The sequence below is a fragment of the Bufo gargarizans genome, chromosome 2, assembly GCF_014858855.1.
Source record: "Bufo gargarizans isolate SCDJY-AF-19 chromosome 2, ASM1485885v1, whole genome shotgun sequence".
NCBI lineage: Eukaryota > Metazoa > Chordata > Amphibia > Anura > Bufonidae > Bufo > Bufo gargarizans.
The window spans coordinates 495,467,738-495,480,639 of record NC_058081.1 but is presented as its reverse complement, the minus strand read 5'-3'; the positions used below and the strand labels follow the sequence as shown (position 1 = coordinate 495,480,639).

At 42.8% G+C, this 12,902-nt stretch overlaps 2 protein-coding genes across 3 annotated transcripts in view; one reads left to right on the top strand and one right to left on the bottom strand.

The window, feature by feature from the left end:
* Positions 1–12,902, top strand: part of SYN3 (synapsin III) — a 333,478-nt gene that overhangs the window by 179,733 nt on the left and 140,843 nt on the right. The gene's annotated exons all lie outside the window — the stretch shown is intronic.
* The window catches only part of TIMP3 (TIMP metallopeptidase inhibitor 3), a 36,065-nt gene continuing 24,135 nt past the window's right edge, over positions 973–12,902 (bottom strand). Inside the window, exons 2-5 of the mRNA XM_044281213.1 lie at positions 11,229–11,311; positions 6,589–6,700; positions 4,255–4,376; positions 973–3,487 (exon numbers count right to left, since the gene is read on the bottom strand). Of these exons, the coding sequence (XP_044137148.1) occupies positions 3,290–3,487; positions 4,255–4,376; positions 6,589–6,700; positions 11,229–11,311 (515 nt within the window). The 3' untranslated portion in view covers positions 973–3,289. The remainder of the gene's footprint in view (positions 3,488–4,254; positions 4,377–6,588; positions 6,701–11,228; positions 11,312–12,902) is intronic.

Sequence of the window (12,902 nt, the reverse complement as noted above, 5' to 3'; positions counted from 1 at the left end):
ATATTATACTCCAGTCACATCCAAAGCTAAAACAAAAATTCTTTCTTTCTTGTTACTAATGCCGGCATGCCTGTAACATACTATAGTTAAAGGGGTTGACCCATCTCTCACTTTCTCTAGGATATACCACCAATGTCTGATAGGTGCGGTTCCCACCTAGAAGGTCCCCAAAGCGCAGGAGAGCGCTGTGGCTTGCTCTCCATTCACTTCAATGGGAGTTCCGAAAAGAGCCGAGCAAGCGCGATCAACTATCTCCGGAACTCAGATAGAAATGAATGGAGAGCGCACAGTGCAAGAGCGGCTACCTCTCCATTCAACCCTATGGTGCTAAGCTATTTTCGGCAATTCAATAGAAGTGAAAATACGGTGGCAGCACTTATACAGTGCACCCTCTTTTTACTTTGGTCCCCAGAGGTGGGACCCTCACCTATCGGACATTGGTGGCATATAGCTAGGATTGCGAGATGGGCCAATCACTGTCTGGATAAACACACAAACTGTGGCCTATTTTCATGGAAATTCACAGGTTTTGCTTCATTTTAGTTGCGAATGGAGAAGATAAATTGAGTACAGTTTTGCAAATGTATGCTGTAAGGGCACTTTCACACTTGCGGCAGAGGATTCCGGCAGGCAGTTCAGTCGCCGGAGCTGCCTGCCGGATCCGTCAAAACGTATGCAAACTGATGGCATTTGTCAGACAAATGCATTAAAATGCCGGATCAGTCTCTCTGGTGTCATCTGGAAAAACGCATGTGGCATTTATTTGTTTTTTCACATTTTTTGCAGTCTACAGACCGCAATGCCGGATCCGTTTTGCCGGAACACTCGGGGCCGGATCCGGCATTAATGCAGGTCAATGAGAAAAATGGCATTCTGGCAAGTGTTCCGGAATTTTGGATGGAGATAAAACTGCAGCATGCTGCAGTATTATCTCAGTCCTGAAAAGGCAAAAAGACTGAACTAATGCATCCTGAACGGACTGCTCTCCATTCAGAATGCATTAGGATAAAACTGATCAGTTCTTTTCCGGTATTCAGCCCCTAGGACGGAACTGAATGCCGGAAAAGAATAACACTAGTGTGAAAGTACCCTAAGTTAAAAATGTGACTTGCCCTTTAACACTGAATCACTGGCAGCTTTTAGGGCCTACAGACTCATAGGTTTCATACTGCAAACAACTTCAGTCACCCTGTGGCCTTGAGTTGTAGTTGTAATGATGGGAGTGGTAGTTTGACCCATCAAATTGTCTCTTGCACTACAAAAGCAAAGTTTATGGAAATGCAACTCTCTCTAACTATCTACAAAAAAAAAACCCGACATAAAACACACTGCTCAGTATCGGAAACCAAGAATATTTTCTGCAAATATAAAAAGCATGTTCTTATAAAATATTCTTATCTGTGATATAATGTAGCAAACTGGTAAATAGCATAAAACTACTCCCTACTTGGAATGGAGTGAAGATATATTAAAAATAAAAAGTTTCCACTACAAATGATAAATAAGAAAAAAAATATATAAACAGAAAATGTTACGTCACACAATCTCAGTAAAACTTATTTAGTCACCCATTTTGTCAGAAATGGAAAAAAAAAAACAAGAATTTATATTAGAGATCTACATATAATGCATCTATAAAAAAATATCCAGTCAAAAAGCAACAACAATAGCTATAATTTAGGGTCACATCAAGGCACTACATCTCAGTGCAGGTTTAAAAAAAAATATAATTTAGATAAAATTGATCACATTTTTTATTATGTAAAGAGATCATGAAATCTGGCTAGGGTGTCAGAGGACGGACTGTAAGAACTTGCAGCTTAAGCCCTCTACAACTAGGGGGCAGCAGAGAGATTGCTTCAATGACAAAGGCTAAACAACCAGTGAATGAGAGCACCTCTATAGGCTTGGAGGTGCAACTGCATATGATAAACTTGGCAGGGCTCTGTAGGACATACTATTACTTTAAGGCTATGTCCCCTTTTTAGCCCAAAAAAAAAAAAAAGGGTTCCTTCGTCCTACGATCCAATTTTTGCCAAACAAATGCAAAAGGGACCCGAGTCTCAGGTAAATGAGCTCAAAGTCGAATTACTAAGATCAATTAAGCATGGCTTTACAATCAGTTTTTGTTGTCTCATTTGACAGCCTATCCCTGTCTCATCACTGGTCTATGTATCTGGCTTATTCTGAATACATACAGGTGCTCCTCAGTGCCACACCTGTCCACAGGTTGAGTGTGGTATTGCAGTCTCATTTACTTTAATAAAGCAGAGCTGCGGTGCCAGGCACAATTCATGGGCAGATGTGGAAAAGTTTCTGTAAGAAAGCAGTCATGTTTTCCTAATTCAGGGCAGCCACTTTTAGAAATACTAATTGATTAAGCACTGCTTTATGACAACTATGCTGAGTTAACCTTACTAATCAAAACTATTCGATCCTAGCTTTGTATCATACACAGACCTCCACTACAAAAGGTGTTTTCTAGGCAGCAATACAAAAAGTTTTTCATGAAACTCCAAATATTATGTACAACTCCGGGCCACAAGAGGGCACTGCATCGGAATCTGTGGCCTTTCTTCAGTTTATAGCCAGGACCACAGTAACCTTCATAAACATTTAAAATAGCTTATTTTTTATCCATTTTTTTTCTGGATAGCTCTGCCCAGACCTGCAAGGCATTACACACGGACATTTATTACTGTCACTCTAACTTGACACTAAGTATAATCTCACAAGCGTGAGGGTGACCTGGTCCAACAATTTTTTTTAATCATTCACATTGAAATATCTAAAACATTCCCCTGCGTTATACTCCTTGCCCCAAATATGCACCCTATATCCTAGAGGGCAAATCTATTATCGTTGTCTAACACAGCACCTCTTGTGGCGGGAGGTTGAACTGCAAATAAAACAAAATCCACAGCACTGTTTCACCGTATTAGGATTTCACCAAAAATCAAGGCTCGTCCATTTTCAATTTCTCTGCATGTATATTACCCATTAACATTCCACTAATACAGTCTCTACCAGTAGGCCCAACGGACCATTTATAGAAGGAAGGAAAAGAAAATGGAGCAAGACTTTCCCTGCACACAATCTGGCTTAAATGGGTGATTGAAGAAAATTACAAAAATAAAAGAGTGATTAAAAATATACTTTCAGTATGATGGTAAAGACTTATGTGTTCCAAGTGCTAATTTTAGCAAGAAATCAGGCACTAATTTCATTGCTGTATATATTTCAGGGTTACTGTCCTTTTACAGTTTCTGGGCCACAGTGCCGAGCAGGCTCAGGGGTCCGTGGTGTTGATCACGGATTTGTCTGGTGGAGTCCACCCTCTGGACCAACTGCAGTAACCTTCCTTCTGCTTGATGCAAACGTAATTCTTAGATTGGTAGCCGGGAGTGCCGAAGTTGGAAAGTAAATCCGTCCACAGACATTCACTCTTTGAGGTGATGAAGCATGGGAGGTAATAGCAAGGCTTGATCTGTAACACAGAAAGGAGACGACTTAGGAGCTGATATTTCAAGTGTACTTTTCCTATACGGTATTTACTCCAAAGCTCCCTCTCTCTTTAAATCTAGGTAGGAGGGACCTTTTAAGTGGGAGGGACTTAAAACTGTGCAGCCTGAAGAAGCAGTCAGTATAGCAGACAGAACATCGGATGATCCTCCAGGCCACAAAACTGAAATTTTACTTGATCCACAACACACAAGTTTGGTATATGATACGAGCAGGGAGGGAAGCCATCTTCTTATATGTGGTTTCCCATCGGACTATAAGTACAAAACCACTGAAGCAGGGGAGGGCAGTCTATGAAAGTTGCATAAGTATTGGCCCCCTAATGCGTTATTATCAAAAACTGCTCCGTTTAAAAGTGATGGCATCCCAAGAATAATAATTCCCCACCATTGCTGAATGACAGTAAAGCCAGACGACAGCTCTCTCCCCACCCCCCATACACATGCATGCTCCGCTGTGTTTTCAATGGAGAGAGGGGAGTAGGTCATTGCTAGATATCTCTGGTGGAAGCTTATCTCTCACTGAAAATAAAGAGATCAGACATGTTGAAATCCAACAGCCCAATCCTTCTCTCCCCGACCTCTGTCTCCAAGGGAGAGTCGTCCCCCCCCCCCCCCCCCATACACACCAGATGGTCGGCCAGTCCCGCCAACATAAATCTACTGTGTATGGTCAGCATTATTCCTGTACTCTGTAGGGGACCTAGACCATAAACAAGAAATCCCCTCGTACCTTGCAGTTACATCCCTGGTGGTAACGGTGATTGAGTCCTTTGCGCTGGGCAAGTGTCAGCTTATCCCACTTCTCAATCAAGTTACAGAGGCCAGTGTATACCTTCCCCTCATATACACGCCCTAGAAGAAGAATAGGTAGGTCATAATATGTTTTTATTTAAAAAAATTGTCTATTACGTTTATAACCTAATTTTGTTCAGATTTTTGCTTTCACGGTTTGGTTACTTACTAGAAATAGCTGGTCTATTTGATGTAGTGGAATGTTACATGCAGTATGCGCACCCTTATGTTTAAAGGGGTTTATGAGATTTTGATATTGTTGACCTGTCCTCAGGATAGGTCCTCAATATCAGTTCGGTGGGAATCCAACTCCCGACACCCCATTGATCAGCTATTTGAAGAGGTGTCATGTCAGCGGGGCTCCAACACCCGGTACCTCCTCTGTTCAGCTGTTTGAGGAAGCCATGGCCCTCCAGTAAGCACCATGGCCCCCTTTGCAGCTTACCAAGCACAGTGACGTCCATTTTAATAGCAGCTGTGATTGGTATTGCAGGTCAGCCCTATTTACTTGAATGGGACTTAGCTGCACCTAGACCACGTGATGGATGAACATGACATGATTGGCCTAGGAACAGGCTGCCACGCTGACCTGAGCACCTCGATTTTTTTCAAACAGCTGATCGATGGGGTGCCAGGAGTGGGACACCCACAGAACTGATATTGAGGACCTATCCTGAGGATAGGTCATCAATATAAAAATCTCGGATAACCCCTATAATGAGGTTACAGATAATCACCTCTGCTCTGTCCTATTTTCCGAACAGGAGTGGACAACTGTTGGGCAGGAAACTCTTAAATTGGTATTACAGAATTTTATTAACCCTTAGTGACCAGCCTGTTTTGGGCCTTACTGACCAAGCGTTTTTCTTCCTTTTTTCATCGTCACGTTCCAAGAGCTATAACTTTTATTTTTCAGTCTATATAGCTTTATGAGTGCGGACAAGTTGTAGTTTTTAATGGCGCCATTTTGGGGTACACATAACTTTCTGATTAACATTTATTAATTCTTTCTTGGAGGGAAATGGGAAAAACAGCAATACTGCCACTGAGTTTTTACGTTATAAATTTTACGGTGTTCATTTTTCGGTATAAATAGCTATCTTTTTTTCTCTGGGTCAGTACGATTACAGGGATACCAAATACATATTTTTTTGTTTTTACTTTCTACAACTTTTTTGCAATAAAACCCTTTTTTGTCATTACTTTTTTTGGTGGCAGCTAAGAATACATTAGCAATTCTGTCTTTTTTATTTTTTACAGCGTTCACCGTAGAGGATAATTAATGTGATATTTATGTAGTCCGGGTCGTTATACCAAAGATATGGGTGAGATTTTTTTTTCACTGAAAAGAGTATTTTCAATGGGGAAAAAAAGCGGAATTTTTTTATGGATTTTTTTTTTACATTTAATAAATGTGTTGTTTTTTTTCTTTTTTTTTAACCACTTAATATTCCCACAAAAGGACTATAACAGACAGTATTTTCATTGCTTTTAAAATGCAATGCACTATCCCTATAGTTATAGTGCATTGCATTTTAATGGTAATGTTATTCTAACATTGACCAGCAAGCTGTGCCAGAGAGGCGCAGCCTGCTGGAAATTACTGAAGGCTGGTCTAGGGCCTACATCAGACCCCTGCCAGTCTTTACACACATCACCCAGCGATCGCATTTGCCGGGTGCCGATGGGAGACAAAGGGAGTCCGCTTCCTCTGTAAGCTCTTTACATGTGGCGGGCGCCATTTCCCGCCGCATGTAAAGTGTTAAACAGCCCGAATCAGCACTACTGCCGGTCTGGGCTGTTAGAGCAGGGCCGCAGCACTTAGACTGGGTCGCCGTAAAAAAGCGGCGGCCCAGCCTAAGGCCCCTTAGTGACCGCCGTAAAAAGGTGTATGGGTGGTCACTAAGGGGTTAATGGCCTGAGTATAGGACATCAATGTCCACCACCCTGCACTCCTGTGAATGGCTCCTGTGAAGTGAATGGCTGTAGCACTGCAGTTATAAGCTTCATCCGCTGCACAATGGACACAGCTGTGTAATTCCCTACGCCAAATTCTGACACCAGAGCTACTCGTGCAGGGTGTTGTGTTGGATCCCTACCGATCAGATATATCCTGCTCATAGGCCATCAATATTACAATCCTGAAAGGCCCCTTTAAAAACTGAAGGTCTATCTGCTGGACAACAGAATAACATAAAATACTATGCAATACAGTGTCTCTATAATACTATCATATAGTGACTATCTACAGCAGTTAAGTTAAGGTGCCCACCTGTGATGAGATATTGATACTTGTTGACCTCCAGCTTGACTCCGCACAGGCTTTCAGAAGATTCTGTGTAGATATACTGTACAAGAGGCATCTTCTTAAAGCCACGGTACATCTGCAGGGAATCAGGAAACACAAGGAGTCAATTCCACATAATACATTCTAGTGAGCATTGCTAAAAGAAGGTATATTTGTACAATAAACTTTATCAATACATACTCCATATTGTCTGGATTTTTCCCATCTAATAAACCAGCCAGGGAACATTTGGGACAGGGTAGCAGAGGCTGTATAATAGAAAATGGGACCCTGGGCAACAAGTAAGTGTCCCTCTCCATGCCATTGCCTACCATTTAAATTTCACTTTGTCTTGTAATTTCAGCTCACATAATACTGCCAGATAGTGCCTAGATAATAGTGCCATATATAAAACTCTTATAATATCACCATGTACTGCCAAGATAATACTGCCATGTACAGCCACATAATACTACCATATAATGCCTACAAAATACTGCCATATGCAACCCACATAATACCACCATATAGTGCCGAAACATAAAAAAAAAAGTCCACATAATATTGCCATATAGTTCCTAAGTATTACTGCCTTATAGTTCCCACATAATACTGCAATTCAATTCCAAGATAATGCCTCCATACAACACTAAATAGTACTAGAGGGTTTTAGTACCTCTTAGTTCTGAAAGCATTAAATGACAAATACAGCTTTGCTATATGTGGACCACCTTCAGATGGTCGATATGAACGGGTTGCACTGAAGATCATATGGGAGATGACACCACACCCATTTTGTGATCCTCGCAACGCTCTGGCTTCACAACCTGGTTCTGCTGATGAGCCTCAGTCTGATTTTATTGGGTGCTTGACAAGCTAATAAGTCCCAGCTTTCTGCTTATCAGGCCCAGATGGCTTGCTGGGTGGACGTTTTAACTTTTATTAGTGGCCAATGGTGACTTCAGACTAGAACATTAGTCGACCGCCAAGTCCCGGAGCTGCCATTTTACAACTATGCGGAGTCAACATTAGTTACATTGGCTTTGATAAGCTTGATGAAACTTCTTTCTGGTCCAACAAGTCGAAAAATTTATAGGACCTCCAGAAATTGAGTAACGATATCTCCTACACAGCCTAATTCTTAACCACCAGTGATCAATACTCATCAACACGCTAGGCTGGTGCTCATCCTCAGAAAACACAGAACATATTCACTTATTTCACTTATAAGCTGGGAAGCATCTAGTTGTCTTGGAGCCTTCTTTGTTAATTTGTGCAGAAGTAGTGAATAAATATTTCTGCTGGCTTGAAGATGTTCTTTATGCAAGTGCATGGATGAAGCCTATCATCCATCTCTTTTGGTTGGTAAGACATATATTCATAAAGAGACCTCTGATACATTTCTGATACATGAGTGGAGAACAACCTTAGTGAGATATCTGCTCATCCTTCTTTTCCTTCTTGGCCCATGACTAGTGTGACCACTATCGTTCCCTTCTGGTCATTAAAACATTTTCTCTTCCCGAGACCTTGTTGAAGAGACTTCTACTCATCCTTCTTAGCTTTGTTGGTGAATGACCAATGAACACTACCCTTCCTTTCTGGTCACTAAAACATCTTTGTGCCCTGGGACCTTCTTTGCACCTCTAGTATATGTTCAATTAGCATCATTGTCCTGTTTTTGTTAGGGAGTAACATCTGCTCACTTTCCCACATGTGTAAGAGGTGAAAATGATTCTACTTTATAAGACATCTCCTTGCCTCTGGAACCTCTTTGTTTCACTTCTAGAGGTCCAGAAGCCTTCTTTGCTTTATTTCTTCCTATTAAATGGGAGACATCTGCTCATTGTGAGACCTTCTTGGCTTTGTTGGTGCACCATATTGACCAATTAGTGGGATCATATTCATCATACACAGGTTTTAAGCTAATCTCCACGTGCTTCAGACCGAAGTAGTTCATGCCAAGCCAATTTTTGCTCTCTTTTCAGGTTGGACCATATACAGTATGATAAACCTAAAACCTGGCCATAGAAATTGTCCAGATGTGAATTAAGAAGTCTGATTTGCCTCATGTATTTTTAAATCCATGGAACAATAATTCCTCTCTATAGCAGACAATAGTAGGGTCTAGAGTGCTGAGGCTGTACAGAGGATTTTTTTTTATGGCGTTTCCCTTTTAATGATACCAAAATACAAAATCAGCTCTGCTACTTCAGCCATTAATGCAATATTGAAAGCACAACACTAACACATCATGGTATCTGCAAATCTTACCATACCAGAAATCTGCCCGTATCCCACATGAGTGCAGCTGAATCTCATAATCATCATAATGCAGTGACCCCCTCGCTGAGCCCCCTCGGCTTTGTACATAAATAACACCATTGTTACCCAGACGGCCGGTGTCCCACTCCTTACTCCCTAAAGCTTTATTCCCTTAATAAGTTGCAGGTTTTCTAGACTTTGTGCCAAAGTATTACTCTCCTCTGTTTCTTGGTGAGGAAATAAGCCAGCCTCGTGACTGGGGGGTAGTCACAGCCAAGTCCTTTAACCCCATCCATATTACGGAGTCCCAAATCAGATGTGCAGAAGCTCTGCATGAGTCCATCAGGTCCGAAAAAAACAATAGATTAACCTTTCTCTCTAATATTAAAGAGGTTTTCCTGAGAATGGGAGTACTCCCGCTGTACTTAGCTATCGCTGTCAGTCCCAGAGATATTGATTGTATCAGCAGCATTCGTGCTTGCCCGCTACACCATTCAATTGGAATGTTGTGATAGGTGGCAGTCCCAGCGGTGACCTCAACTCCCAGCAATCAAACACTTGTCACCAATGTGATTGGATTCTAGAAAAAGGGGTATTCTGGTTGTGAGAATTAGGACTGTGGGAGTCCTACTGATGGGACCCCGTACCCCCAGAAATGAACAGAGTAGTTGGTTGGCATGCGCACTGCCACTCTATTCATCGTTATGGGAGTTGTGGAAATAGTTGAGGGCTGTTTCTGGAACTTCTATACAGGTGAATGGAGCAGCAGTGCGCACGTTAAACCTGCTGCTTGGTTTGTATCTGGGGGTCCCCTTTTTGTGATGGGTGGGGGTCCCAGCGGTAAGACAGTTTGATCCAATAGTTTTCCACTATCCTGTGGATAGGAGATAACTTCTCACAACCGGAATACCCCCTGTACGACCATGCGGCTTCCGACCGTTTTCCAATGAATGGGTCCAGAAAAATACTGATACACCCAACCGTAATATGGACATCAAGATACGTATGTGTTTTGTGGACAAAAATTGGATGGGCTATCTAATCAGGCCTTATTATAACAGTTTCTGCATAAGCTGGAAAGTAGTCAAGGCCTCTTTAGGATGATTTGCCATTTAGGACTCACATTTCCCCGTTCCTTCACTCCGCTCCCAGGTGGCACCTCAGATAACATCTTGACAACAGGCAGCGTTGGGATGTTGTCTGCGGTGGAATCTGGGTGTGGAGGGACGTGCAGGAACAGGGAGAGCGGAGTAGCTGAACGTCTGGCTGATTTCAGTCATACCTATGGATGTAAATGTGTGTGGCGGGCTCAAAACAGGAAATAGATTGAGGGAGATTTATCAAAACTGGTGTAAAGTAGAACTGGCTTAGTTGCCCATAGCAACCAATCAGATTCCACCTTTCATTTTCTAAAGGAGCTAAATAAAAATGAAAGCTGAAATCTGATTGGATGCTTTGGACAACTAAACCAGTTTTCCTTTACACCAGTTTTCATAAATCTTGATTGTTTCTTTCTGAAAAATGGATTTGGACGCCTCTGCGGAGGGAGGATTGGCAGAGGAATTCTTGCCACTCCTGTCTGCGGCCCGCAGTCTCCTAGGACCAGGAACAGTCCTGTTCTATCATGTGCATTGGAAAAATCAGTTCACTTGCCCAGAAGTGTTTAGCATTTAGAGTGTCACAGGTTGGAAGTAAAAGCCTGAAGACGGAGACCACCCTAGCCCAGTGCAGAGCTCTGCGGAGGGGCGAGGCCGCTGACTTCATCTGTTTACTGACCACGCAGCTCTACGAATCTCACTGACTTTACTGTGCAGATCTGGGGTAAACACATCCACCCTCTGGGGATATCAGGAATGGCACGTGTAGGGTTAAGCACGCTGCGCATGAGGTCAGTGAGAACAGAGCTAATATAAACACGTTCTATAAGGGACCTGTGTCATAGGGAGGGGGGTTCACGTCACAGTATTCAGTATTCATGGGGGATTCTGCTCCTTCTTCAAGAGGTCTGTGGTCTTACACTTATCAGTATTCACTCACCCCCCTGACATCACCACTCTGCCTTGTCCTTATACAAGATGGCGATTCCTGAAATACTCTGTGCTGCCTATGGGAACGCAGCCTCTTCCATGAACAGTCTGTGCCTTCAATGTATTCTTAGCTTTTCTCGCATCATGACACTGCCCGGGGAGAGGTCATGGCCCCCAACTGAGAAGCCTGCCATTATGTATCTCAAACTCTGTGCCCCTTCCCGTGCACGAATATCATCATATGCATTAACAGATCAAGCACACACATGTATGCGACAGCCAGCACAGTCCTCTCCTGAAATACTCTGTGCTGATAGAACGGAGCCCGCGTACCTTCATCTGTTTTACTGTGTAGCGCATTGTTCCAAATGGACCGTCGTTCATCAGCTTCTTGCCCACGACCTTGGCTCTTATCACTGCGGGGAAACAGAGACAGGACGGGTTGAATATGGCGGACCTTGGACTGCAATACAAGTATGATTAATATTTAATGCATTAATTCATTGATATTATAAATGGGTTATAATTATTGCTCATCTTCTTAAATACTATGTACAGCTGTGACAGCAGTCTCCAAAAATACTAAAAATTTTAAATAAAAAACTGCGATCACTTTCTGTTCATGCGATCTCTTCTCATCCCGTATGAGCGATAACAGGACGGATAACAATGGCGGTAAGTGCAGTAGTTTATTCTACAAAAATCTGACAGCGGTCTAATCGGACCAAGTAATGAGGTGTCTAACTCAAAACGACAAAGGAATGAATTTACCGGCGTGAGAATTAATGCAATTGACAGTTACCCTAAAACCAATCTCAAGTCTTTTCAATGGGTATGTTCAGGGGTTGGATTCTGGGTGTGGGTTTCAGCATGGAATCGGTGCCGAAACTGTGCCAAATCTGCGCTAAACCCACTTCCCATTGTTTTCAAGGGAAGCCCACGTCCCCAAGGATATTTGCTGTGCAGTTGAAGACCACACCAAGAATGCACAGGTCCATTCTTGGTGCAGATACTCACGTAGTATGTTCAGATGGAGGATTTTGCCCAGAACAAAATCTACCGCCCATCTCACAGCAGAAACCATTGCCCTGTGTTGCAGTTTCTGCCGTGAGTCTTTATGTGAACGCTCTGAATGGACGAGCAGGCTCCCGCTGAGTCTTTACAAGAGGTAACTGCACTAAGAATGGACCTGTACATTCTTGGCGTGGTCTTGAAAACCAGGTGGCAAAAATCCTCAGGCACCTGAACTGCGGCATGGTCCTTCCATTGAAAACGGGAGATGGCTTCGGCACCGAATCTGCGGCAAAACCCATGTCCATAATCTTCTGTGTGAACATACCCTTTACTCTTCGGCAGTCAGGAGACTACTACTTCTAGCTAAAGGACATGAGGGTTGTAGGTTTGCCACTGTTCTGAGTCATAGCACGAAAGCATTAATGCCAGCAATGCAATTGCCCCCATCTTTGAAAGAAATTGCTATACAAGCAATTGCCACGGTGGATTGTCCTGCAAACAATTTACGATCTTCTCTCATTCCTTCCCTTGAATGTGTTTAATCAGCCTCACCCATCCCGGTAAGAACAACAGATACACTCTGTGGTTAGGAGCCATTGCGGCCTGCATGTAATTGCTTCATCACAAACCCAGTCCCATCAGATATATAAGATTCATTGTTTCAATAAAGTCTCCCCACTGCTTCAGAGGGGTTAACCATTCAGCTGCGCTGTTAATCCAGGCTCCAAAAATGTGCCCAATGTAGACATCACGAGCAGCAGCGGAGAGAGCGGCCGCCGCAAAACCGCCAGAACTGGCGCCAAACCCTAGAGAACTGTCATAATGTGACAACACTCTAAGGCTGCAGTGATTTAACTCTATGGGAAACACACAATCTTGGTTGGCAGCCTTGGCACTGAGCCTGGCAGCGCTTGGTAGGCACTGTAGATTCACAGCAGCGATGGTTTTGCACATTTGTAATTTACTTTGTTTCGGTTAGTCACCATTTTTCAG